Source organism: Hyperolius riggenbachi, chromosome 8 (assembly GCF_040937935.1).
Source record: "Hyperolius riggenbachi isolate aHypRig1 chromosome 8, aHypRig1.pri, whole genome shotgun sequence".
NCBI classification, from domain to species: Eukaryota; Metazoa; Chordata; class Amphibia; order Anura; family Hyperoliidae; genus Hyperolius; species Hyperolius riggenbachi.
In genome coordinates this window covers 233,386,405-233,413,406 of record NC_090653.1, presented here as the reverse complement: position 1 = coordinate 233,413,406, position 27,002 = coordinate 233,386,405, and the positions used below count along the sequence as shown (strand labels likewise).

At 44.6% G+C, this 27,002-nt stretch overlaps 1 protein-coding gene across 1 annotated transcript in view; it reads right to left on the bottom strand.

Annotated features, from left to right (window-relative positions):
* Nucleotides 1-16,069: 16,069 nt before the first annotated feature.
* BGN (biglycan) overlaps nucleotides 16,070-27,002 on the bottom strand; it is a 208,927-nt gene continuing 197,994 nt past the window's right edge. Inside the window, exons 7-8 of the mRNA XM_068248334.1 lie at nucleotides 24,878-25,016; nucleotides 16,070-20,190 (exon numbers count right to left, since the gene is read on the bottom strand). Of these exons, the coding sequence (XP_068104435.1) occupies nucleotides 19,993-20,190; nucleotides 24,878-25,016 (337 nt within the window). The 3' untranslated portion in view covers nucleotides 16,070-19,992. The remainder of the gene's footprint in view (nucleotides 20,191-24,877; nucleotides 25,017-27,002) is intronic.

Below are 27,002 nucleotides of genomic sequence, written 5' to 3'. Positions count from 1 at the left end.
CCGCGTGCTGCCGCCGACTGGCCGATACTACGGGACCCGGTACCGCCGGATACAGGAAGCGGAGGACAGCGGCCTGGGAGCGATCCGTGCGTATGGGGCTGGAGGAAGCCCCAGGTATGTATAGAATCTTTTTTCTGGGGTCTCTGGTTCCCTTTAAGTCGGCTGGTTTTGACGATTTTTAATCACAAATACTTTTTTCATTTGAAAACTATGATCACGGATTCTACATGTAATCATGGCTAAAATCCGAGTCGAATCCGGAGCTCCGATTCAAATCGGTATCACGATCACGGCATATCCGGATTTCGTTTCTGTCATGGCCAGATTTACTTGAATTTGTAATTGGGGGGTATCCGAGCAACACTACACTCAGCATAGTGTACTTTTTAAAATCTGTTTCTGGGTGTGGTAAGCTGGTAGCTTGTGATACAGACTTTTTTTAAAGGTCAGAATTAAAGTAACGTCGTTTGCTGTGATTGGTGCATGTTTCCACCTTAAATGTGTATCGGTGACTATTGTGTGTGTGAACTGTTGAGCTGATGAGCTTGGCTGAAGGCTAACCTCAACCTGCTGGTGATCAGAAAAATCTCTGTGTAGGTGTTTGTCAAAACTAACCTATAAATTTCATCTGAGCCTAACTAATCCTGCAACCTTACTAAACCCAAAACAAAACCTTGGAGCAGGACTATTTTTTGTGTTCAGAAATCTAGGAGGCAGGATAACTAAAACTAGGTGTATTTACAGTATTCAGCAGCTTTCTACAGGAAGCAGCATTTTCCTCAGTGGTCCTCCTAGCTAGCAGAAGACAGGAACCAATGATCCACAACTGTACAGATAATCTTATGCAGCAGTATCACAGTGCCATCTACAGGCCACAAGTAGGAAGACCACACTTTTGCTGACTCATTGCCCTGCCCTGCTGAATGCTCTATGATGTATGTAGTAAGTGTGTGCAGCCTCCTCTAGTACAGCTGTCTAAAATTGTTCAGAGCTAGGATTGTGTCTCCTCTCCTAGCTCTGAACAGGTCTAGATACACTCCAGGTGATGTGCAGGCTCCCTAACGTGGGTCTGCGGGAACTAGGACATTAATTAAGCCTCATTAATTAAATCTGTTAATGGACGCTGTTATCTCTTCCCTTTCTTCCAGCCAAGAGGGTAGTCAGTCTTAAGATTTCCGGACCAGCAGACAAAAGACCCTTTTTACCCAACCATCCGCATTGCAATAACTATAATGAATGTCCCGAAGTCATTGAAGATTAATGTAAAGTTGGTCCTAAGTATTATACGCTGATCATTCAATTACTAATATTAGAAAGTCTATGCTTTATCTCTCATTTATCCTGCTTAATGGGCTGTGGTTAAAATACTTACACTGATTGACTGAGCTGCCCTACAGTAATATCTCGATCCCTCTGGGTTTCCAGTTCTCTAAATATAAACTCGTCCTATGTTTCTGAATCATTGGGGGCAACCCAAATCTAGCTATCTGTTACCACTGGTATTCGCTAGAAGAGGAGCAGAATCATCCACCAGGCAACCTTGACAGGTGCTTGGGGCCTAGTTGGTGTCAAGGGGCCAACCTGCCAGCTTCTTTGACCTCTCTCCACTTCAGCTTACCAAACGGACCACAAGTGGGCCCCACATCTACTACCTTGCCTAGGGCCACATTACATCTTAATTCATCTCTGACTAGAAGAGATGTTGAAATTAATTCTAATGGCATAGCTGGACATTAGTGGTCTACTCAGCCGTTTAGCACATTATAATTAGATTCCGCTACCCAACTGGGCTTATGGTGCAACCGTTAAACAATAAACACAAATAATCCCGGGGCTTAAAGAGACTCTGTAACAAAATTGTAAGACTTATTTCTTCTATCCTATAAGTTCCTATACATGTTCTAATGTGGTCTGTCTTACTGCAGCCTTTTCTAGTTGCACTGTCTCTGTAATATATCTAATCTTCTTTTCTTTGTCAAGCTTTGTCGACCCAGGGAGGAATGTGCTGCTTCTGCTGTGATAGGGACAAGTTATGCATGCCCCCTCCACGCCCCCCTCTGCTCTCCTGTGTGCTGTGTGTATGAGTCACAAGCAAGGTCTCTGCTCCCAGCCAGCCTGTCTGCAGGCTTAGGAGCTGTGACCTTGTGATCAGTTGTGAGTGCAGAAGATCAGTGCAGAGCCCAGACAAGCAGGCAACAAATGGAGTAACATTCCAGCAGTCAAGTCACGTTTGAGTGGAGCCTCTGCAAACAGGCACCTGCTCTGATGATATATTTCCTGTTTGGCGGCCATCTTCATTGTTTACAAAAACAATGAATAAAACAGTGATTTTATCACCAAGAAAGCAGCGGGGAGCGGCGGAAATGTCACAGAGGGGTCTAGAAGAAGACAGCTAACAGGCTGGTATGTTTATTTATGTAAGATTTTCACAGTACAGATTCTCTTTAAGCTACAGAAAGGATACTCAGAGAACAACGTGACAACTGCAAAGAGCTGCATTGTAACAAACTCCAGATCATATCAATACAATTTAAATAGAACAAAACGTCTCACACAATATAATCTAATCAATCCAGTCTTGATAAACCAAGCCCTATTGTAATCATCAGTTAAGGAGGACTGGGGATGTCAGGTGAAGAAAACACTTAAAGTGAACCTCCAGACTAAAAATCTACTCAGCAGCATTGAAAAGGCCTGGTGTTTCTTTAACAGTTTCCCAGCATCAGAACTTTGTTTTTCTTACATAAGCCTTATTTTTAGCTGCACAAAAGCTTAAGCTCTACCCCATCAAAGAAAACTGCCTGGGCTTTTTTCCCTGATGCTGTGCAAAGCATGATGTGATTTCGTATGTTGTTGTTCACGTTGCCTAGAAACTGGGAGGGGTTATCAGCACACAGGACAGTTCGAACTGTGTCTCATGCTCCCTGTCACCTCCTTTCACCCAAAAAGATGGCTGCCCTCATGAAATCAAACATTTGCCTGTTCTTTTAAAACAAGGGGGGTAAGAGATTATATTACCTATCTATTTTAATTAACATAACTAATGTAACTTAATGACAATATGTTTGTTTAGGCTGCAGTTCCTCTTTAAAGGGAAGGTTCAGGGAGGGTGGAGGAAAAATAAAAATCAATTTCCACTTACCTGGGGCTTCCTCCAGCCCGTGGCAGGCAGGAGGTGCCCTCGCCGCCGCTCCGCAGGCTCCCGGTGGTTTCCGGTAGCCGACCCGACCTGGCCAGGCCGGTTGCCAGGTCGGGCTCTTCTGCGCTCCAAGTCCTGGTACTTCTGCGTCCCACGCTGGCGCTCTGACGTCATCGGACGTCCGCCGGGCTGTACTGCGAATGCGCAGTAGTTCTGCGCATGCGCAGTACAGCCCGGCGGACGTCCGATGACGTCAGCGCGCCCGCGTGGGACGCAGAAGTACCAGGACTTGGAGCGCAGAAGAGCCCGACCTGGCAGCCGGCCTGGCCAGGTCGGGTCGGCCACCGGAGACCACCGGGAGCCTGCGGAGCGGCGGCGAGGGCACCTCCTGCCTGCCACGGGCTGGAGGAAGCCCCAGGTAAGTGGAAATTGATTTTTATTTTTCCTCCACCCTCCCTGAACCTTTCCTTTAAGGGGCCCATACACTTATACTATTTCCCGCCGATATACAGCAGATTCGATCACTGTGATCGAATCTGCTGTGAAATCGTTGCGCAAATGCCGACCGAACTATCGATTTCCATCCAAAATCGATCGTTCCCGTCGATCTGTCCGCGTGAAGGATTTCACTCGATCACCGGTGGGTCGGGAGTGTGTTGATAGAGGCGTTCGAATGTCCGACAACTGACACTAGCAGCAATACATTACCTGATCCGGCCGGCGCGTATCCCTTCTGTCCCCACTGCTCCTTCTCCGCTGGGCTCCAGCAGGCTTCACCTCTTCCTGTCTCGACAGGAAGTTTAAACAGCAGAGCGCCCTCTACCGTTTAAACTTCCCTGGACAGGAAGTACAGTGAAGCTGGAGCCCAGAGCAGAGAAGAAGACAACGGATTTCATACTGAAATCGATTCACAATCTGTTTGCAGTAAAGGCAGCCTATTCGATCAGAGAGGGATCTCTATCTGTTGATCGATCTGATGGCAAATCGACCTTTAGTGACATAGCGTTTCCCAAAGTGTCCAGCTGCTGCATCCTGCGAGAGGACCTGACGAAGGGGGAGGGATCCCAGAATGCATAGTGACGTAGGGTTTCTGAAAGTCTCCAGCTGCAGCATCATGTGAGAGGAGACTGGATACACTTGTACAGGGATCTGATGTGATGGAGCTGCTGGCCACAGCTTTCCGTCTGGACTCCAAAACTCTTCAGCACTTACTGCTCTTGATCTCTTTAAGGGAGTTTATATTTATTGTTGTGTGTGCTACAACCATAACGTCAGAGGAGAAGCGTGGTTTTTTTGTATATTTTTCAGGTGACAACCATACCTAAACATAAGACAATGAGAATGTTATTAAAGTTTTAAATAGTAGAAAGGTCTTTTCCAGGAGAGCAGTGGAGCCAATGATGGAAAAGGCCAAAGTATTTCTCCTTGGTGGCAACTGTCTCTTTGTGCTGCAAACAGGTGGAGTATTAGTTCTGCTCTTCATGCTTGAAGCACCACTGTGCACAAGAGCTGGGACCTCTATGTATATGAATACAGTGGCCCTATAGATGAAAAGACCAGGTGCTAGAAAGAAAGCAGCAAGAATGGCTACTTCTGCTACAAGCTGACATCAGCCAAGAGGGTTTATTGTTAATAGGTTTCATGGGAAGTGTAGTCCTGTCTCCAACAGTTGGTGCATGAGGTTGCATCAACGCCTTAGCCCTGCCCATTAGTCCTGCTGTTAATCGAGCACTCTTTGAGTTGGCAGGAGCTATTAAGGGATCATGAATCATAGGGTTTAGGAGATGTGTTGCTGCCTTAATGTAGACTTAAACTGAAGTTTGAGGTCCAGGGGCATAACTTCGGATCATAGGGCCCCTAGCAAAACTTTGTTGTTGCCCCCTTAATGTTCACTCCCCTTCTTCCTTTCCTGTGGTTATTTCCATAATCTGGAGGTCCATCTCCCAGTGGTCATGTAAAAACCAGGCCAACAAGATTCCATCCCCCCCTTATAACAGTCGTACTACTACCATCTAACTCCTTCCTCCAATACTGCCTCTCCAGAGCAAGTAGTTTTCTGACCACAATTGTGGTGGTACCACTGTTATGGTGGGGGGATCTTGGTGGCCCCAACTTTTTGCATGACCACTGGAAGATGGGTGCTCAGATTGTGGGTGTAGCCACAGGAAATGGAGAAGGGGAGTGAAAACAAACAGAGCATGAACAAAGTTTTTCCAAAGTTATTGACTTGGCAGAAGTGTAGCTATACTGATTTATTGTATTTATAAAGCGCCAACATATTATGCAACTATATAGAGAGAGAAATCCCATCATCCAAACAGAGGACCTCTTCCTTCCCTACAGGCACACTTTTTAATGCAAACAGCCTCTCTACAGTCAATTCTTAAAAGCGCTATCTTCTGCAAAATTTATTTTCAGCAATTAGATGCTTGATAAAAGAAACCCAAAACATTGCACCCAAGCAAAACTGATCAAAATTAGGACATTAGTTGGATGTGCTTAATGAATATATTGGGAGTTCATTGGGAAACACAATTTTTCTTTAATTTTTCGGGTTGCATATGGAATGCCACGGTAGGGGATGGAAGCCCAAATAACTTTATATTACATCAACTGATACATAGGTAGTGGGGTTGCAGTTTGGTTTATTTTCATACAGATTTCTGTTGAGATTTCATTAAAGTGACCCAGAGACGAAGCACCCTCATGCATTTTACCATATAGATCAGTGGGAACATTAGAGAAAACACCTACCATGCTTTCTGTTTCATTCTTCACTGTTCAGCTTGCTTCTTATCAGCCCTGATAAAATCCCCGACTGAGCATTCAGTCTGGCTTTGTTATAATGACTCAGCTATAATGATTCCTGAGCAGAGCCAGCAGGGGGCAGGCTTGGACTTGAAAAGACATGAGAGAGCACAGACTGAGCTATAAAAATTCCTGAGCAAAGCCAGACTGAATGCTCAGTCAGGGATTTTTATCAGGGCTGATTTGAAGCAAGCTGTTCAGTGCAGAATGAAACAGAAAGCAAGGTAGATGATTTTTCTAATGTTCCCACTGATATATTTGGTAAAATACATGAGGGTGCTTCGTCTCTGGCTCCCTTTAAAGGGACCCTGAACAGAACGGAACAATACGATACTGAACTTACCTGGGGATTCCTCCAGCCCCCGCAGTCCGTGAGGTCACTCACTGTCCCTTTGTTTTCCCGCTGGTGGCTCCGTTAGGAACGCGACTTGGCTGGGAGTCATGCGCAACTGCGCATGTGCAGCCCGTCCAAACGCCCATCTTGCACGTGCAGCCCATCGCCGTGAGCATTCTGCGCATGCGCGGTTCTCAAAAGAATGAACCGCACTTGCGCAGAATGCTTCCGTTAAGTTCAGGATCTTTTTAACAAGACAATAAAATGATTGATTTTCATATCGGGCTGCTCTTGCTTTTTGTTTTACTTTTTTTGCATTTCCTCTCCAAAGTACTGCCAGAGAGTTTTCGCTGGCAGAACCGTATGATCCTCACACACTGAAAGACACACGGGCTCAGATCTTGCAGTTTGTCACGGCTGCAAAAGACGTGTTAACGCAGGCAAGTACACGCCAGCTGTCAAGTGGAGGAGAAAGTCAAATCAGAGCTTTATAACAAGGTGTTACAATGTGGAAGGGAGGTAATACCAGAAACTAATTAATTGTAGGCATTGTAGGCATCCTGACATCTGTTCCAGCAGTCAAATTGAGAGTGAAGGAGCAGATGTCAGAAAGGCTGCTGGAATGTTTGGCTGCTTCTACAGACTCTAATCTTCTTTGACTATGAGGCTTCCTCTGGGAGAGCCCAGCGCACTATAAAGTTTTCTCTGAGGGCATAACTCACCCAGGTTCAAGCAATTGTGATGTAAGGGCAAGCAAAGAGAGAGAGAGAAGAGGAAGAACGAAAAAAAATCTGATGTGATTTGGTGTTTGAGATGATTGGCTTTTTCAAAGGTCAATCTAAAACAGAAATGAGCAGCTATTTCCTATTAAAAATAAGATAAAAAAAACTATCTGTCGCATCTTGAAGCTGTTAAAGAGGCCCTGTAGTAGGTTGCTGCATACCAAATAACAACAACAACGATTAAACATTTTCTCCCGTAGGCAGGGCCGGATTTGCGCACAGGCCTCCTAGGCTTGTGCCTAGGGCGGGGCTTGGCTTGGGGCGGGTCATCCCACTAGTTACTTAAAGAGACTCCGTAACAAAAATTGCATCCTGTTTTTTATCATCCTACAAGTTCCAAAAGCTATTCTAATGTGTTCTGGCTAACTGCAGCACGTTCTACTATCACCATCTCTGTAATAAATCAACTTATCTCTCTCTTGTAGAGATGAGCGTAATGACTTAATTACGATTTCGCGAAATTTCGCGTAATTAGTGTAATTACGATTATGGCCGTAAGTACATAATCGTAATGAAGAAGGATTTCACGAAATTCCGCGTAAGCGTAATTTTCGTGTAATTTTCGCATTACAGTGGGTATCGCGAAATTACGTTTGCCTTGCATGCAACCGTTTGTAAGCGTAGTTACATAACGTAATTTCGCGATAGATCATATTACTGTAAGCGTTAATTTTCGCGTCATTTTCGCGTTACGGAATGCTATTTCGCATATAAAATTCGCCATGTAGTGATATTTCGCATCAAAATTCGCCATGCAGACGAAAATGCCTTTGGCGAATATTCGCGAGCAACCCTGCTAACAAGTAATTAGGAAATTCGCGAAATTACGAAGAAATGCGAAATTACGTTATGGTTTAACGCGAAATTACGTTATGTTTTAACGCGAAATTACGTTATGAACGAAACGCGAAATTACGCGTTGAAAATTACGCTTACGGTATTTTCCATTACGATTTTAATGGCATTTACGCTACCATAATTTCGCATCGTAATAGCAAATTTCGCATGCGTAATTATAGTAACGCGAAATTTCGAAAATTCCGGCTCAACACGACTCTCTTGTCAGACTTGTCAGGCCTGTGTCTGGAAGGCTGCCAAGTTCTTCAGTGTTGTGGTTCTGCTATGAACTCCCCCATCCAGGCCCCTCTCTGCACACTGCCTGTGTGATATTTAGATTAGTGCAGCTTCTCTCTGTTCTATTATCTTTTACAAGCTGGATAAATCCTCCTCTGAGCTGGCTGGGCTTTCACATACTGAGGAATTACATACAGGCACAGCTGTCTGCACTCTGCAGGAAGAAATAGCCTGACACTTCAGTGGAAGATAGCTGCAGGGGGAAAGAAACACACAAATGATCTCTTGAGATTCAAAAGGAAGGGTGTATACAGCCTGCTTGTGTATGGATGTATTTTCTATGTGTGGACATACTGTACATCAATCTACTTCCTGTTTTGGTGGCCATTTTGTTTGTTTATAAACAAACTTTTAAAAACAGTTTTTAACCACTTTTAATGCGGCGAGGAGCGGCGAAATTGTGACAGAGGGTAATAGGAGATATCCCCTAACGCACTGGTATGTTTACTTTTGTGCGATTTTAACAATACAGATTCTCTTTAACTTACTGCAGAGTCGGCCGCTTACTATAGTTACTTGTCCCAGCAGCGCGGTCTGTCTTTCCCCATGTTATGCATGTCGGCTGTTATCTGGCTCCGCCCCTCCGCCCGGCATTATGGGGGACTGGAAGCAGAGAGGAGATGGATCGCTCGAGAGGAAGAAGAAGAAGGGAGACTGCCTTCCTTGCAGGGATGAGTAACTATGCCGAACTGCAGGCAGATGAGAGGGCGCACGTGTGCCAGATACATATGTGTAGAAAGCACATACTGGCAGTAAAATGTTGAATATAATGTTGAATATAACGGGCTGTCTGTGAAATTTAAACATGAAACCTTTGGTTATAAAGCAACTTTGCAGACAGCGTGTGCTGGAACTGCACGCACTCTGTGATAGCCGTGACAATACTCCCGCACTCTCCTCTTCCTACACACAGCTGAACTTAACTTTTCGCTGAATTTATGAGAACAGTTTTGTTCTCAGGCTTTGTCTTTCACTGTGAGGAATTGTAAAGCCCCCAAAGTATGCTGAATAATATAACAACAACAACAACAACAACAACAAATAACATTTGTAAAGCGCTTTTCTCCCGTGGGACTCAAAGCGCATAAGCATGGCTCCGACCATCGTGGTACAGAGGAAGAATTTTATGAATCTGGAAATGCCAGGCTAAACAGGTGGCTTTTCAGTCTGGATTTGAATAGCTCCAGGGATGGTGCTGTCTTTACTGGGTGTGGTAGGGAGTTCCAAAGAGTAGGGGCAGCATGACAGAAGGCTCTGTCTCCAGATTTTTTGAGGTGCACTCTGGGAGTGACCAAGTTTATAGAACTTGCTGATCTGAGGTTGTGCGAGGTGTGGTGCAGCTTCAGCAAGTCCTTCATGTATCCAGGGCCCAGATTGTGCAGGGATTTGAATGTCAGCAGTCCAATCTTGAAGAGTATTCTCCATTCTACTGGTAGCCAGTGCAGTGAGCGAAGGATCGGTGTAATGTGACAGTGGCGAGGCTGGTTTGTTAGCAATCTGGCAGCAGCATTCTGCACTAATTGCAGGCGACGCAGGTCCTTTTTGGGGAGGCCAGCATAAAGGGCATTGCAGTAGTCCAGCCGTGATGTGATGAAGGCGTGGACTAGGGTTGGAAGATCCTCTGGGGGAATCAGATGTTTAATCTTTGCAATGTTCTTCAGATGAAAGAAGGAAGATTTAACTACAGATGAAATTTGGTTTCTGAAACTCAATTCCCCATCGATTAGTACGCCAAGGCTGCGCACAAGGTTGGAGCTGTTTATGTCTGAATTCCCAATCCTGATTGGTGTTGCTTTAGGATAGAGCTGTTTTGATGACGAGCACTGGCTTTGGACAAACAGGACCTCAGTTTTGTCAGCATTCAGTTTCAACCAGTTATCATTCATCCATGCCTGAAGCTCAGCTAAGCAAGAGTTTATTTTTGGGATAGGGTCTGTTCCACCAGGTTTGAAGGACAGGTATAGCTGTGTGTCATCGGCGTAGCAGTGGTACGTCAGGCCATGTCGTTGGATAAGTGTACCGAGTGGCAACATGTAGATTGCAAACAGCAGAGGGGATAGGATTGATCCTTGTGGCACTCCGAATTGTAGAGGTGCAGGTTTGGACATTATAGGTCCTAGGGATACTCTCTGTGTTCTGTCAGTCAGGAATGATCTGAACCACTGGAGGACTGATCCACTGATGCCACAGTACTCCTGCAGTCTGTTAAGCAGGATTTCATGGTCAACTGTATCAAATGCCGCTGAGAGATCCAACAGGATTAGGATGGAGCATTCCCCTCTGTCCCTTGCCATGAGCAGATCGTTGCAGACTTGGATGAGGGCTGTTTCACAGCTGTGGTGTTTCTTAAAGCCAGATTGTAGAGGGTCCAGGATGTTGTTTACTGACAGCCTGGTTTCAAGTTGCAGATAGACAGCCTTTTCAATAACTTTACCTAAGAAGGGGAGGTTGGAGACAGGTCTGTAGCTGCTCATAGCATCTGGATCCATGGAAGGTTTTTTAAGAAGGGGCTTGATGATTCCTTCTTTTAGAGAGGTAGGAAACCTCCCTGCTTGCAGAGAGCAATTTACTATTTTGTGAAATGCTGGACCAAGCAGGTCAGGGCATTTCAGCATATGTTTAGTTGGTCCAGGGTCCAGGTCGCAGGTTGTCTGGCGGAGACGACAGAGGATGTCTGAGATCTCTTCCTCACTAATACTTTCGAAGTCAGTCCAGGGTGTTAGGTTGTTTTTGCAGCTATTTCCATTAGTTGCATGAGTCTTGGGTGCTGTGGACTGAATGAGAGACCGAATAGAAAATACTTTGTCAGCAAAGTAGCAAGCAAATTTCTCACATAGCTCCTTTGAGGGAGTTATAGTGGGTTTTTAGACAGGATGGATTACATAGTCTATCAACTGTGTGGAATAGTTGGGCTGGTCTGTTGGCGGCCTTTGCGATCTCCTGTGATAGGTAGGAGGATTTTTTCTTGGTGATCGCATTTTGGTAGCTTTCCAGGTGAGAGACAAGGGTGTGTTTATCTTTTGAATTCTGAGATTTTCGCCACTTCCATTCTAGTCTGCGCACTTCTTTCTTTATGTCCTTTAGTGAGCTGTCAAACCACCGTGCATGGTGAAGTGGTGTAGATCGTTTGATGCGAACTGGAGCGAGGGCGTCATAGGCAGATGACACTGCATGGTTGTATATCAGGACCATGGAGTCTGGGTCTGCGCAATGATTGGCTAATGCGTCGAAGTTGAGGATATTCTGAACGTGCTGGGGTGAGACATCTTTCAGTGAACGGTATTTTATGAGTTCTTTCCCTCTGTGTTTTATCACTGGTGCTGTCAGAGAGAAGTGGATGGTGTGGTGGTCTGACCATACCACTGGGTTTATATCCATGTGTGATATTAAAAGTCCGGAATGAAATATAAGATCCAGGGTGTGCCCTTTCGTGTGGGTGGGGAGGTTGACAGCCTGAGAGAGACCCAGTTCACTCATTATAAGAAGTAGCTCACTTCCTAGGTGGGAGTCGTGATCATCCACCCATGCATTGAAGTCTCCCAGGATGATCCATCTAGGGTGTTCCACTGTTACGCAGGATAAGAGTTCAGATATTTCCTTAAGAAAGGCTGGACCATTTTTTGGGGGGCGGTATATGAGCAATATGTTGATGTTTACTTCTGCTGACAGTTGAGCTGCAAGACATTCAAAGGTTTCAGTGGGGCCTATGGGCAGGGGCCTTATGTTCAAAGAGGATCTGAAGCATATGGCAACCCCCCCCCCACCACCCTTGCGGACTTATCTCTCACAGTGCAAGACTGAATAATTGGTCGGCAAGGTTGCTTCAAGAGTTGGGCCTGCATGCTTCCCAAGCCAGGTCTCTGTCAAAAAGGTCAAATCAGAGAGCTCTATTAGGTCATGTATAGTTGCAGTCTTATTATTTATCGATCTGGCATTGCAGAGTGTGGCTGTGATTGAGCTTTGCTGGGGATGTTTTTTAGACTTCACTGTCAAACTTGTTATCTTTTGCCTGGTGTTGCTTCCCTGGTGTTTATTTTTGGATGCACTACCTCTCCGCCCCCTTCTGCATTTCCTGAGTATCCCAAAAGATTTTAAGAGGAGAGCTAGTGAGGTGTTAATTTGTAATTGTTCCTTGGGAGGGCAGGCAGAGAGAAGGTCCTTTGGTGAGTATTTGTATGTTGACATTAGAGACAATAGACTTGTTCAGATAGCTTGTACTTCTGGAGTCCTGCTGAGATCCAAGGGGATCTGTGCAAACTCCTTTCATTCCTACACAGAGTTGGATCATAGATTTATTTTAAGTAAAGTTCCTTGTTTTAGAGTTAGATGATAAATGATAACATAAATGTGGAACATAGTCACTTGGTGCATATGCCTTGGATAATGAATAAAGGATTACTCACAGGGTGGAGTGAGGGCAATCACAGGCACCTCAATATACAGGTGCAACGTGGGTAATGTCATGTGTGCAAATTCATTTAACACTCTGTATTCACTGTTACATGTGTACAGTACACATGCTGTCTGTTTGCTCTCATTTTCTATACTTATTCTGTCCACCCTCTCTTTCTGTCTGACTACCCTCTCTTTCTCTGCCCACTTTTCCTCTCTTGCTTTCTCTACCCACCTTTTCTGGATTTATTATTACTTCCTTTCCATACAAAGAGCAAAGTGTACCTGAGAAACAGGAGAAAAAAAACAATATACATACCTGGTGCTTCCTCCAGCCCGTTGCACGCTGATTGCTCCATCGTCCTCCTCTGCCTCCTGGATTGTCCAGAACTGGCCCCAATAAAGTGCACCAGTCAACGCAGGCGCAGTCCAGCCACACGCGGGCACAGAACACTCCCAGCCACATGGACGTGTTTGCGGCCAGGCCGTGTATGTGTGTATGTGCAGTATGCCCCAGACCGAAGGATTTTGCGGGGCCAATTCCGGATGTTCCAGGAGGCAGAGGAGGACAGTGAGGGAGCAATCGGCATGGAGGGGGCTGGAGGAATGTCTTCTCCACTACCCATTTCAACTTCAGTTTAAGTTGGGACACTACAAGGTAGCTAGTAGCATTTTGCACTACTATGTATTTATATAACACTGGCATCTTCTACAGCACTTTACAGAGTACATAGTCATGGCACTGACTGTCCTCAAAGGAGCTCACACTCTAATCCCTACCATAGTCATAGTCTAATGTCCTACCATATTATTATTATGTATTTATATAACACTGGCATCTTCTACAGCACTTTACAGAGTACATAGTCATGTCACTGACTGTCCTCAAAGGAGCTCACACTCTAATCCCTACCATAGTCCTAGTCTAATGTCTTACCATATTATTATTATTATTATGTATTTATATTGCAGGTACATCTTCTGCAGCACTTTACAGAGCACATAGTCGTGTCACTGGCTGTCCTCAGAGGAGCTCACAATCTAATCCTACCATAGTCATAGTCTAATGTCCTACCATATTATTAGTATGTATTTATGTAGCACTGACATCTCCTGCAGCACTTTACAGAGTACATAGTCATGTCACTGACTGTCCTCTAAGGAGCTCACAATCTAATCTCTGCCATAGTCCTAGTCTAATGTCCTACCGTATTATTGTTATAAATTTATATAAAACGGACATGTTTTGCAGCACATTACAGAGTACATAGTCATGTCACTGACTGTCCTCTAAGGAGCTCACAATCTAATCTCTGCCATAGTCCTAGTCTAATGTCCTACCGTATTATTGTTATAAATTTATATAAAACGGACATGTTTTGCAGCACATTACAGAGTATATAGTCATGTCACTGACTGTCCTCAGAGGAGCTCACAATCTAATCCTGCCAGATCATTGTCTAAGACCAATTGTTTCTGGGAACTAATTAACTTAGTGTGTTTTGGGGATGTAGGGGGGGAAATATAATTACCACACCCTGCTACATTACTAGCACATGTGCAGGCTTCATTTAGACTCAGGAGGGCGGTTGATGAAAGAGGGCCTTGGGCGCTGGAGAGCACAAATCCGGCCCTGCCCGTAGGAGCCAAAAGTTCATAAGCTTGTCTCGGATCAGTATATAGTGCTGTTACAGGAGAAAAAGGTATGTGATCATAAATGCCTGACTAAATGTCTAAGTGGGTGGCTTTTGAATTTTGATTTAAATCAGTGGCATAGCAATAGGGGGTGCAGTGGTACCAACCCCATCAGGGCCCTTGGGCTAGAGGGACCCACCCCTCAAACACAGTATTAGCTCTTTATTGGTCCTGTGCTGATAATATTCACTTCTACAGTTGAGTTGAATAGTAGTGATCATTAACACACAGTTTCCCATCCCCTTCTTGCACCTCTGACACTGTGGTTGTCCTTGATTAGTTTTGGTGTGTTCTATCAATTGTTATCTATAGCATGCTTGGGGGGCCCACGGCTTCTTAGCTACGCCACTGATTTAAATGCCTCAAGGGTTGGAGCTGTCTTGATTGTGTGTGGCAAGGCATTCTAAAGGGTAGGGGCAACATGACTGAATGCTTTGTCTCCCAAGGTTTTTAGTTGGACTCTGGGGGTGGTCAAGTTATTAGATCCTTTTGATCCTGAGGTTGTGGGTGGTGTAACACAGTTGCAACAAATCCTTCAGGTATCCAGTGTTTACCACATCAGCAGTGCTTGTTGCTCTCACTAATGGGGTTATAGCGAAGCTCCTGTGAGTATGACTAGGAAGATGAGACTCCAGAGAAGGGCTTAACCACAAACCAAACTCCCCTTCCTTGAAAAACTGTGATTGCCCTCCCAACTTTTCCTACCTTACAGCTTGGAGGTCCATCTGCCCAATGCCATATACCAAGTGCGGCCACCATGATACGCCCTCATAACAGTACTTACCCTACCAATAAACAGTGTGGCCACAACAATAACTGCTGTGGAGGAGAGGGGGGCCTTTATAAAAGGAAAGAAGGACTTATTTCCCAGTAGTTACCTTTGTGGACTCAACCTCCAAGTCTGTCCGTCCTACCTCCACATCATGTGACAGTTGATTGGCTTCACACTGATGCAAACACCAGGCTATGGCATAAGCAGATAGGCAGGAAGGGTGTATTCAGTATAGAAGATACATGCGTGGAAGTACTGTATATTATAGATTTAGGGGGATTGTCAAACCACAAAGTCCAGCAAAAATCAGGGCTTGTGTCCAGACAGAAGATGACGCTAACACTTCTAAAGAGATACCACTAGTTTATGGGCTAGTTCAGAGCAAGTGGTTCCAGGTGTTAAAAGGCACATTACAACGGATGCTAAGACATTGTAAACACCTTGAGACCAGACCACACTACAAGCTAGGCACTATCTGACCTTTTTTTAGAACTGCTGCAGCCAGGACCATATTTGTAGTTTTCACCACCAGAGACCTGCTTTTACTAATTGTTAACATTTTAAGGCCGTGCAATTACATTACAATGTATCACAAATCTAAGTTTTGTGATAAACGGTAGAAAAAGGCAAACAAAATGTGTTTTTTTTATCTACAGTAGCCCTTGTTATTTTTAAACTGTAATTGCTAAAACTGAGAAATAATGTGTTTTTTCTATTTTTTTCTTTTTCCCATTAAAATGCATAGAAAACAATATTGTTAAAGGGAAAAAATGCCATACAATAAAAGTCTAGTTTGTCTAATTTGTCTTTAAAAAAAACCCAATATATATTTAATTTAGGTGTCAAAAGTGGGAATAAAGGTATTGCTGATTAAATATGCACATAGCTAAAATGTAAAAACTGCTCTGGTCCTTGAGTGGGAAACAAGGTTTGGATGCAAAGTGGTTAAACTCCTGATGAAGCGAAACACGTATGTTCACGAAAATGGTAAAATGGTAGAATGACACCCAAACTTTGTACAAATATATCCACCACTGTTTTATTGCTTTGGTATATCTACAAAAAAGGACATTTATTTATGTATCAACACTGTGTTATTTTATGCAAAGACAAAGACATTTTTGATAGCTGGTGGTTACAAAAACAGGTAAATATTTATTTGTCTTCCAAAAAAAAGCATTTTACATTTCATCCCTTGGTTCCTGTTTTGCGAGCACCCTGCTTCGTAGCAATGCCATCTGATTCCCACTAGGTGGCAGTGTTACACCAACGATTCAACATGGAAGCAATGTACAAAGGCACGCTAAGAGATGCTCACTACTTTTATAATTTTATGGGGTTTTTTGCAAGCTGTTGATAGAGACGTATGCATGGTCCTGCATGATAAGTAAAGTGCTGTGCCTATTATCGCAGCCCTCTCAATCCCTTTAAGGCTATAGCCAGCCAGGGGTTAAACATGGAGCCTATCTAACAGGAAATGGCGCTTAACCATTTCGTTACTGGGAGGGTCTGCGCTGCCTTGCTCTGCAAAGCATACGGAGTGTTCCTGACATAGAAAAACAATAGAATATTTGATAGAATGCTAAGTTAAAGCAAGAGGTGTCTGTGGGTGGTTTCATTGTATTCTTAAGTGTCGTGATTGTAATTGACTGACACCCACGCTGGTCCCGCTTGTTACAAAGGAAGTGTGTGTGCTGGTTACAAAATCAATCTTGCATCATTCAATAAAAAAAAGGTCCAGGATGCTCCATGACCACAGAGCATGTGCGGCTGCTGACTTGTTGTGAAACTTTCCCTTTTGATCATGCCTAAGTAGGAGACTGCCATGAGGCCTTGTGTACTCCAGGGACTGCTGGCCACCAACGAAACCTCACATTGATGTGGAAAAGAACAGACAGAATGTTCAGGGGCCACAAAGCTTATGCATATGCAGCTGGTAGACTGTGCTATTTACGCAGGCTGCTGGTTACAAATGACAACTAGTAACTCTGAAAAAGAACATACACAATGCTTACTGGCCACAGAGCATATGCAGCTACAGCAGAGTCCCTGTTATCCGGGATTCAGTCAACCGGAAGCCTCAACCAGGGCCGGACTTACAATAAGGCAATGTAGGTACGTGGCTACAGGCGCTTGATAATGGAAAGGCGGCTCACTCCCCTCTCCTAGAACCTCCCTCCTTCTCCTTGCAGAGTCCCAAGTGGAGTGTAAATGAGAGGTTACTTACCCGGGTCTCTGCATTCCACTGACCAGATCTCCCTTCAGTCAGGGGCACCTCTAGCTACTTAATACCGAGGTTCCTCTAGCTCCCTAATACTTGGGGGACCTCTAACTACTTAATATTGAGGGTACTGCTGGCTACCTAATACTAAGGGGCACCTATGACGGGCAAGGGAACGGGAAGTAAGGGAGAAGTGACAGCTGGGGTAGCCAGCGCACTTGGGGAGCAGTTTGGTGGGGGTTTGTAGGTTCATAGAGTGCAAAGTCTAAGGTGCCAGGACATCTGTGCCTATAGGCCCGCTGTGAGCTAAATCCGGGCCTGGCCTCAACTAACCGGAAAGCCTGGTAGATAACGGGGACCTCTGGTTTGGGGTGTTCTGGGGGGTTTGCTGAATGGAGTAATGGTTAAGGGCTCTGCCTCTGACACGGGAGACCTGGGTTCGAATCTCGGCTCTGCCTGTTCAGTAAGCCAGCACCTATTCAGTAGGAGACCTTTGGCAAGTCTCCCTAATGCTGCTACTGCCTATAGACTGCGTCCTAGTGGCTGCTGCTCTGGCGCTTTGAGTCCGCCAGGAGAAAAGCGCGATATAAGTGTTCTGTGTTTGTTTGTTTGCGCTAGCACAAAATACTCACCAAGCCTCCACCGATCCTCCTGCAACATCCTGCATCACCTAGCGGGCTCCTATCGGCTTCTGGCGTCCAGGCACGCAAGTTGGTGTGTCACATGACCCGATGCGGGTCAGCTGACACTCTGGCTTCCATGCACAGAATGCCACTAGGAGCCTGTGAGGTGATGTAGGATGCTGGAGGATCTGTAGAGGCTGGGTGAATATTCTGCCTGCCGCTGGAGGCAAATGAATGCTGTTTTGGCCAGTTGCTCAAGCAACCAGCAAGCACATGTATCCAGCACCAAGCAATGCCCACCGGTGCCGAATCCTGGGGTCTATGCTGTACTATCCTGTGCTTAAATAACTTTCAGCTTTTGATTTTATTACTGGACCATGGCTATCTTGCTGTAAGTCTTATAGGACCCCTATTGTGAAAAATTGTAACACTTAAAATAATAATCCGAACATTTGTATGCCACTTTTCTCCTGTTGGACTCAAAGCGCTCAAGTGTTGCAGCCACTGGGACACGCTCAAGAGCCTACCCTGCAGTGTTAGGAAGTCTTGCGTCTTGCACTCCCTACTGAATAGGTACTGACCCTAGCCAGGATCTGAACCCTTGTCTCCCATGTCAAAGGCGGTGCCCTTAACCAGTACACTATCCAGCCACTGTGTACATGTGTACATATACGTATTGGAAGTACATTTCTCACAGATTAAAATGTACAATAAATTACTTTTCTTCTATGTTCCTGTCACTTACAGTAGGTATTAAATATCTGACAAATATGACAGGTTTGGACTAGTTCATCTCCTAAAGGGGGGGGGGTTCTATCTCCTAAGGGGGGAATCTAGGCGGTTATTTTCAAAAGCACTTACAAAATGGCAGTTTCTCAGTTCAATACTGTTTTGTACAGATATGTTCTCTTGGATTGCTTTTGTAAAGAATAAAGGAGACACTGAGAATCGCCCATTACGAGACTGAGCCGTCCAAAACCTGTCAAATCTGTCCGATTTGTATAGCCTACTGTGGGACACAGCAACCTAGGAGAAAAGTTATTTATAGTTCATTGTAATCAGAGACGAATGTACTTCTTATAAGTATGTGTCTATATGTATTTTACATTTTTTTTGCAATAGTGGTCCTTTAAGTATTTTTAAAGTAAATGACTTAGAAATGAAAGCTACTTTAGTGTACTCTCAGTGACCACAGTGCAGGTGCATCTGTTAAACGTTGAAGAAATCACCAAGACTGTTGGTCAGTCTTTTTAGCGTGACTCAAAATATGTTGGACGCTACGAGATAACAGAGCATGTGCAGCTGCTATGCTAATGTATATTCCATTAGCTTTTACATAAGGCAGCTTACGTACAGATAAAATCTACTTTCATTTAGCTAAAGTATAAATACTTAGTGGCCACAGAGTTTGTACAGCTGAGGACTTGGGCTAAAGACAACTTGCTAGTCACCAATGGAAGGTTGAAGTTTGGTCACGGGGGATAGCAGCACATCTTTTGTATCAAAAATAGTAAACCTCTTTTTTGTTAAAAAATAATGGTAGCCCACACCTAATAACACAAAAGAAAAAAGAGCCATTATCTGTTTCACCCAATAGATTCAATATTGCAACTTGCTCTAGAAAAAATGAAAGCTGGAAGATGATTGGCTGTTGGTAATGCCATCTCTTTCCTTTCTTCTGTCTGGGTTGATGCCAGCTGATGGTCAGCCAGCCATGAGGCATGCTGGGAAAGCTCTTTCAACTATAGCAATAGTCTAACTAATAACACGCTTATCAATGACAGGGTTACAGAACTGTGGCTATACGTGTTTAGTATAGCTAATGCCTATCTGCATCCCTTTATGATTATTTATACACAGGATAGGCAGGGGAGAAGGCAAAAATTATTCCTAAGGCATTTGGGGGGTTTGATAACTTTTTGACACACCCGCTCACGGAGCATCATTGGACTGATTTTTATTGATTTACATATTTGCTTTTTTTGTTTTGTTTTTTTTTTCTTTTACTATTTTTAGTCTGATTGAACAGTTCTCTATATTTCATTCCCTTTCAATGTCTTTTTAGCTTTTCCATTGCCGACTCTCGGCAGGTTTACTTCCTGTAATTGCCGAACTGGATGGCCAGGCGGTCGGTGACGCAGCGGAAAGTGGCGGGCTGAACCTCCCAGTAGGGCACCGGGTTGTTGAAGAGGCTGATCCCATTGTAGTAAGCGCGTTTCACTCCGAATCCTGTTGGGCAGAAGTCGTTGATGCCCACTTGGGTGATGTTGTTGGAATGTAAGTACACAGTCTGAGAAAGGCAGAAAAAAAATATATGAAAACATTTGGTAAGTCAAGGAATACCCTCGATATGAGCTTATCAATGCCATTTAAAATTTTATAATTTATTTATAATTGATTATAAAATTTAACTTTTTTAAGAACAAGATGGGTATCTACCATTCAGGCAAAGAAAGATATCCCTCTGCACCATGGGTGGGTAAAAAACTTCCTTCAATTTTATTAGCACATCAGTAGAACAAAAAGGCTGACGCGTATCGGAGATCAAGGCTCCTTAATCATAGGGCTATGATTAAGGAGCCTTGAGCTCCGATACGCGTCAGCCTTTTTGTTCTACTGATGTGCTAATAAAATTGAAGGAAGTTTTTTACCCACCCATGGTGCAGAGGGATATCTTTCTTTGCCTGAATGTTCGAGACCCTTGATCCCTGCTCCTTTGGGTTATGCATTGGTGGTTGCAGCGATTCCACTCCTCCATTTGTTTGGGTATCTACCATGTTGCCTCCTCAGCTGGGCTGTGAGTAAGCTCTCCATACCATTGTCAGGACTGGTCGAAACCTCACCGAAGCCTCTGGACAAATTCAACCGGGGAGGCCTCTGCCTCCCAGCTTATTCATCCCCTGGCCCCGGGGCCCCTAAGCCAGTTGCTGTTCCTCCCATTACTATGCTCCTGTGTGCTCCTACATTGTTTTTGTCAGAATAGCAACTCACCTGACCCAACATGCTGCTCCAATCCATGCCCTCTCATCTTCATCCTCACACGGGCCTTTTGTCAGTAACCCCACGCATGTTATTGTGTAATGACATGCGATGGGTCATGGAGAAGAGACAGACAGCAGGTTATGAAGACAGGGAGCCCGGACGAGCAGTGAGTTGATAGAATGACAAAACTTTGCAAGTTTGCCCCTTTGCCTCGACAGTAGTGCCGATGCTCCAACAAATCCTACACCGTCGGCGCACCGGCCCTGACCACAGTCAATCCAGTAGTAAAAAATGCTGCAATCATCTTTATTAATTGCTAACAGATCTGTGCTAAGATTAATAAGTGACAAACTCTAAAGCCTACTACACACATCCAATTGTGATTGGCCAATTTTACCACTTCCATGTAGTATGCAGGCCAACAGATTTTAAATGAACAGATTGTGTTGGTAAGCTATCATACTACATGGAGGTGGTAAAATTGGCCATTGATTGTCCAATCCAAATTGGATATGTGTACCAGGCTTTAAGGTTCATGGCCAAGGTCAGGGCCATGTCTAGCAAGAATCTAGCGTGTGTCCAGATGCTTCAATGCATTGCTTGGAGATCCTAGTCTTCTCCGCTGAGCACATTGTTCTCCTCTTTAATACTTCTGCTTAAAGCAGCTCCATTGTGTGTCGCTCCGTGTTGCTAGCCTGTAGGCTAACAACGCATCTGTACAGCACTACACCACAAACTGTAACCGTGGCTATGCCATCAAGTCCCTACCCATGTAAGTGACAGTAATTTTGAGTATGTACACTTTAAACTAATGGGAACCTTAACCCCCGCTCCCCCCGAAGAAAAAAAAACAACACAGATAATTACTTAAAGAGACTCTGAAGCCTCTTTAAAAATCAGTTTTTAGTTCTTAGCCGCTATTCCGTGGCTGAACGAGGGTTTTATCACCCTGAAATCATTGGGCAAAAATCCACGACTTTCTTGGTCGTGTATTTTTCTGTACAGGGAGGCAGAGCTTACCGCTGTAGCTCTGCCTCGATTCAAGTCAATCCACTGCGGATCTCCACCTCTCACCCGCCCCTCTCAGTGAAAGAAGACTTAGAGGGGCCGGGAGAGCCGGTGATCAGCGTGGATTGATGCGAGGAGAGGCAGAGCTACTGCAGAAAGCTCTGCCTCCTCCAGGAAATGCTCCCCCGTTTTTGCCCTGTGGATTTGAAGGTGATAAAACCCTGTTCAGCCACGGGGAAGCGGTGTTTTAGGTCGGGCATAGATCCTTAACATAAAGAAGAGCTAAAAACTGATTTTTAAAGAAGCTTCAGAGTCTCTTTAAGGAGAGGGAAGGCTCTTGTTCCTATAGAGCATTTTCTCTCCCGGTCCCTTCGTTTAAGTGCTGGTTTGAAGCACCCGCTGCGGGAGGCTTCAGAAGACTTCGGGAACCCGAGTGCTCCAGAAGATGGGCAGCTCTGTACTGCGTGATATAGAGCGTGATCCCGCATGCGTGGTACGGAGCTTCTTGTCTTGGGAGCACTCAGGCTCCCGAAAACTTCCAAAGCCTCCTTCTGCAGCAGAGAGCAGTATTTGACCAATAGGTCAAATACTGCTACCGGGGAAGCACGCGCTGGGACCGTGAGAGAGTGGGTAGGCTCTAAAGGATCAAGAGCTTTCCCTTTCCTTAGGTAAGTATCTGGTTGTTTTTTGTTTTTTTTTTTACTTTAATTGAGGTTCGAGGATAGAAGAAATGTATACTTACCTGGGCCTTCCTCCAGCCCCCTTCAGCCTGATCAGCCTGATCCGTCCCTCACCGCTGTACGCCTCCTTCTGTATCCCCTGTAAGGGCTACCGTAAGTTCAGACAGTCGGGGCTTACTGCGCATGCACCGACTGGCTGGACTTACAGAAAGATCTTATGGGGAAAGACCTGCTATCTTGTGGATGCCATAAATAGACCTGCCATCTTGTGGATGCCATAAATAATGCATCAAAGACAGCAACTTTTGTGTTTTTTTAACCTAGCTTGTTTAGAGATTATCTTTAAATCGCGGCCGGTTTCGGTTTTCTCTGCAAGGAGACATTTCAGCCTTTTATCAGCTGTGATTTGCAGAGCTGTTACTACAGCAGCAGGTTAATCTCGTTCTTTTCACCCCAGAGTCCCCAGTGATGCAAACAGCACTCTGCTCACAGGTCTGACCTTTGCTAATTGCCAGGCATGGTGTTAAGACTGGAGCTGTAATAGCTGTTGTCTCCAATCTGTCTCTTCATGGGAAATCAATAAGTAGCGTTGGCACAAACTTAGAGGGAAAGTTCAGCTTCATTTCAAAGTGTCAGATTTACCTCACGAGCACAAATCCCTGCTTTTCACATGTCCCCCCCATCTTAAAGAAGCCTGTGCCCCTTTCTATTCTCTCTCACACTATTGGGGAACCCTGTAGAGTTTCATAATGCCACTGCACATAAGCACTGTTTTGAATTAGACAGGCTGTGGGAACAAAAACAGTAAGGACTCTTCTATACCGAAAATTGCCAAGTGCAATAACAAATGCAGTGGGATGTGACTGCATTTTTGCCAATTTTTTGGTGCAAGTGTCATTTTTTTGTGTATGCATTTGTGAGGTGATTGCGTTTTCAGTTAAATGGCCATTTCAATCTGATTGACTCCAAAGAATGGATTATGTTTGTCTCTGAATTTTTAGCATGGAAAAGGTGAAGAACATATGATTGGTGGAGGTTCAGGAAGTCCTTGACTGAAAAACACCCTACTTACGTACTTACGAACAACCTACCGATACGAATGGACCACAAATGTGAAATTTGATTTTGTGCGATCCTATAGAGCCTTACTGGTTTGGTTCTCTCACAAAAAATTGCAAACGCAGAGCCGTCTGCCTTTAGAAGCACTCTCGGATGCGAGTGCTTCCAGGGATTCGATTTTCAACCATCGGTGGTGATCGGGATTCGATTCGACTCAATTCGATTTGCCATTGTTTTGCAATGGCAAATTGAATTGAATCGAATCGAATCCCGATCGGACATGTCTGATTTAATCGGATCGTAAATAGAATCGTAATTGAATCGTACAAAGAATCGTATCGTGTAGATGGGGCTTAAGCCTTTTATACACCTTCAATTTTGATTGGCTAATCACTGACCAATTTTACCACCTCCATGTAGTATTAGTGTCTGCCTACACAATCTCTTCATAGTATTCAAAATCTGTTGACCTTCATACTACCTTGTGGTGGTAAAATTGCAGGTTTGTACCAAGCAGCTTTAGAAAGCTGGCTTAACTGGCTTAACTTAACATCTTGTGCTATTTAAGTCTTTCATCATTCTTGGACTTTCACCTGTGTATTAAACATGTATTACCTGGGATCTAAATCACCCTACTGAGTCTTATTCTTCAAATTATTTTATTCATCAGAGAGCACCTTGTGATCAGTGTTAAGTGTTTGGTTTCCCTCAGTGTCTAAGCAGGGACGGATCTAGACCAAGTTGCCCCAAGTTGCGCCTGGGGCAAGGTCAGGTTTTGGCGCCTAAACTGCCATTTCCCATCCAAATTTTGCCGCCTTTTTAGGAATTCAACAAACTGCGCCTGGGGCAAGAGACCTGCTTGCCCCCCCCCCCCCCCCTAGATCCGTCCCTGTGTCTAAGGGCCTAAGGGTCTACCCCCTTCCCCCTCATCATCCCACCAGGGAATAGGTTCTTATTTTTAACAGTGTAACTTTTTCATTTGAGACCTTAGTCAAAAGGGGGGTGGTCAAAGAACCCCAAAACGCTTATTGTATCTGACTGAATTGACTTTCAAAAACTTCTGGGTATCTGATCTTTCAGCCCATAATCCTCTCACTGCAGTAATACAATAGGTGCAATTCTCTGTGATGTCCTCCATTTTTGTGCTTGTTCTTCTGGGACACGTGACTCCAGGTAATACAGGGAATGCACTCAGTGGGTAAAACCATTTCCTTTCTACTATTCCATATGTGTGGCTCACGTTCTCACCTGGAGAAATTTCAGGTCAGGCAGGCCTGGGGGCACTTTGGCCAGCTTGTTATTATCCAGGTGAAGTTCCCTCAGAACAGGCATGTTAGCAAGAGTTCCATTCTCCACCATTCTGATGTTGTTGTATCCCAGTCCTAGCCTAGCAAAACACAAGCAGCAGAAACATTAGCACCGTCAACATTATTTATAGAACAAAAATAACAACTTTAAATAGACCACATAACGCCAAGCAAAACATCTTTCAAATGAAAGGAAAATAATGATGATTGTAATGTGCTAATTATGAGTTCGCCAAATTTTGCGTAGTTTTTGTAGTTACGATTGGAAATCATAATGGAAAAATCGCAATGACAAAAAATGATGCAAAATTTTGCATAATTAAGGCCATACACAATTTTTTTGTAATTACGATTGATTTTGTGATTAAATTTTCGTGTTTACTAAAATTTTCATAATTCCGAGAATATTCGGGATGAATTTTCATGTAAAACACGAAATAACAATTTTGTGTCACCCCTTATTTCGGGCAATTTTCTTGTTTTACAAGAAATTACAATTAACACAAATTTAAAGGGACACTGAGCTCAGGCCAAAACGGAATTTGGACTTCCCTGGGGCTTCCTCCAGCCCCTCGTAGCCCGCGAAGGTCCCCCGCATCCTCCTGACTCCTCTACTGGCTGGCGGCTCCGTTAATCTGTGACTTCGGCCTGAAGTCGCCTGTCCGCGCCCCTGCCGTGCATGATGCACGTCATCACGCTGGCCGATTCTCTAAGACTGAACCGCGCATGCGCAGGACTTTCACACCAGACGGCATGATGACGCATTGCGTGTGCGGCAGGCTGAAGTCACCGATTAATGGAGCCGCCAGCGGGGACCAGGGGATGAGCCAGGAAGACGTGGGGGGGGGAACTTCGTGGGCTATGGGGGGCTGGAGGAAGCCCCAGGTAAGTCCAAATTCCATTTTGAGCCTGAGCTCAGGGTCGTTTTAAACAAGAAATTATGATTTAAAGTGAATTTACGCCTATTGAAGGTCTCTGGAGGAGGAGCACAACGACACTTGCTTGTACGTAGTCATCCATGATATCCCAATGCTTTCATTCTGCATGATTCGTTGCAGCTGCATACTACTGTAAGATTTACTCCACAGGAAGCCCAACCTTCCATCTTCTAATTGATTGCGGTCCTAACACAATTAATCACATGTGGTGAAAAGCTAACTATCAGAAAACACCCCATTTGTTTTAGTATTACTCAATATTGTCACAATCACTGCCAGTGTTAAAGCGATGCTCCTGTTTTGATACAGATCTTCTACATCTTGCAGCAGGTCCGACTGATTCATGCAACCAATTTCAGCCCTAAATTGGTTGCATTGTCGATCGGGCATGCACTTGGTGGCACTGATTTTTATCCAATTCGATAATAATAATCGTATCGGGTTGGTCGATCGGCTGCCAAGTCGCCTGATGTATGGCCACCTTTAATGTTTGTGCACTAGGTTAAACTCGGCTAAGATAAACTCTAAATACTGCCAACTATTGAGAATCTAGTGTGTGACCCTCCCAGGTGCGTCAACGAGAGATCCTGCCTGACGGGTTACGTCAGCCAAATGTTGCCCAGCACTACTGTTCTCCCCCTTACTCCTCGCTTTCTGTTCTGCACCACTTTTCAACTCTTCAGTCCTTCCATAGTAGCAGACCATGTTGCTAGCCTGCAGACTAGTGACACACCTGTACAGCATCGGGTCCCAAAGTGTCACTTGGGTTATTGATTCCTGATAATTGAATGTGTGCACTTAGCTTTAAGGGCTCTTCCACATCTCAGCTGGTTTTCGGCATTTTGACGCAAAGGCAATAGATTGCGTTAACTAAGGTAAAATGAAAGTCCATAGACTTTTATTTTACCTTTCACATCTGAAGCTGCATTTTGGTGCGGTTCAACGCACCCGGAAGCTTTTAATCGTTTGTTTCTTAGACGCCTGAAGTCAGTTCACGCCAGGGGGTGCTTTGGGGGTGCTTGGACAATTCTAGGGGGTGCTTGAGCATCCCCTTGCACCCCCCTGGTGCCGCCCATGCTTCCGATACCTTTTCATTTTAACAGTTCATTTTATTGATTTTGCCCCCCC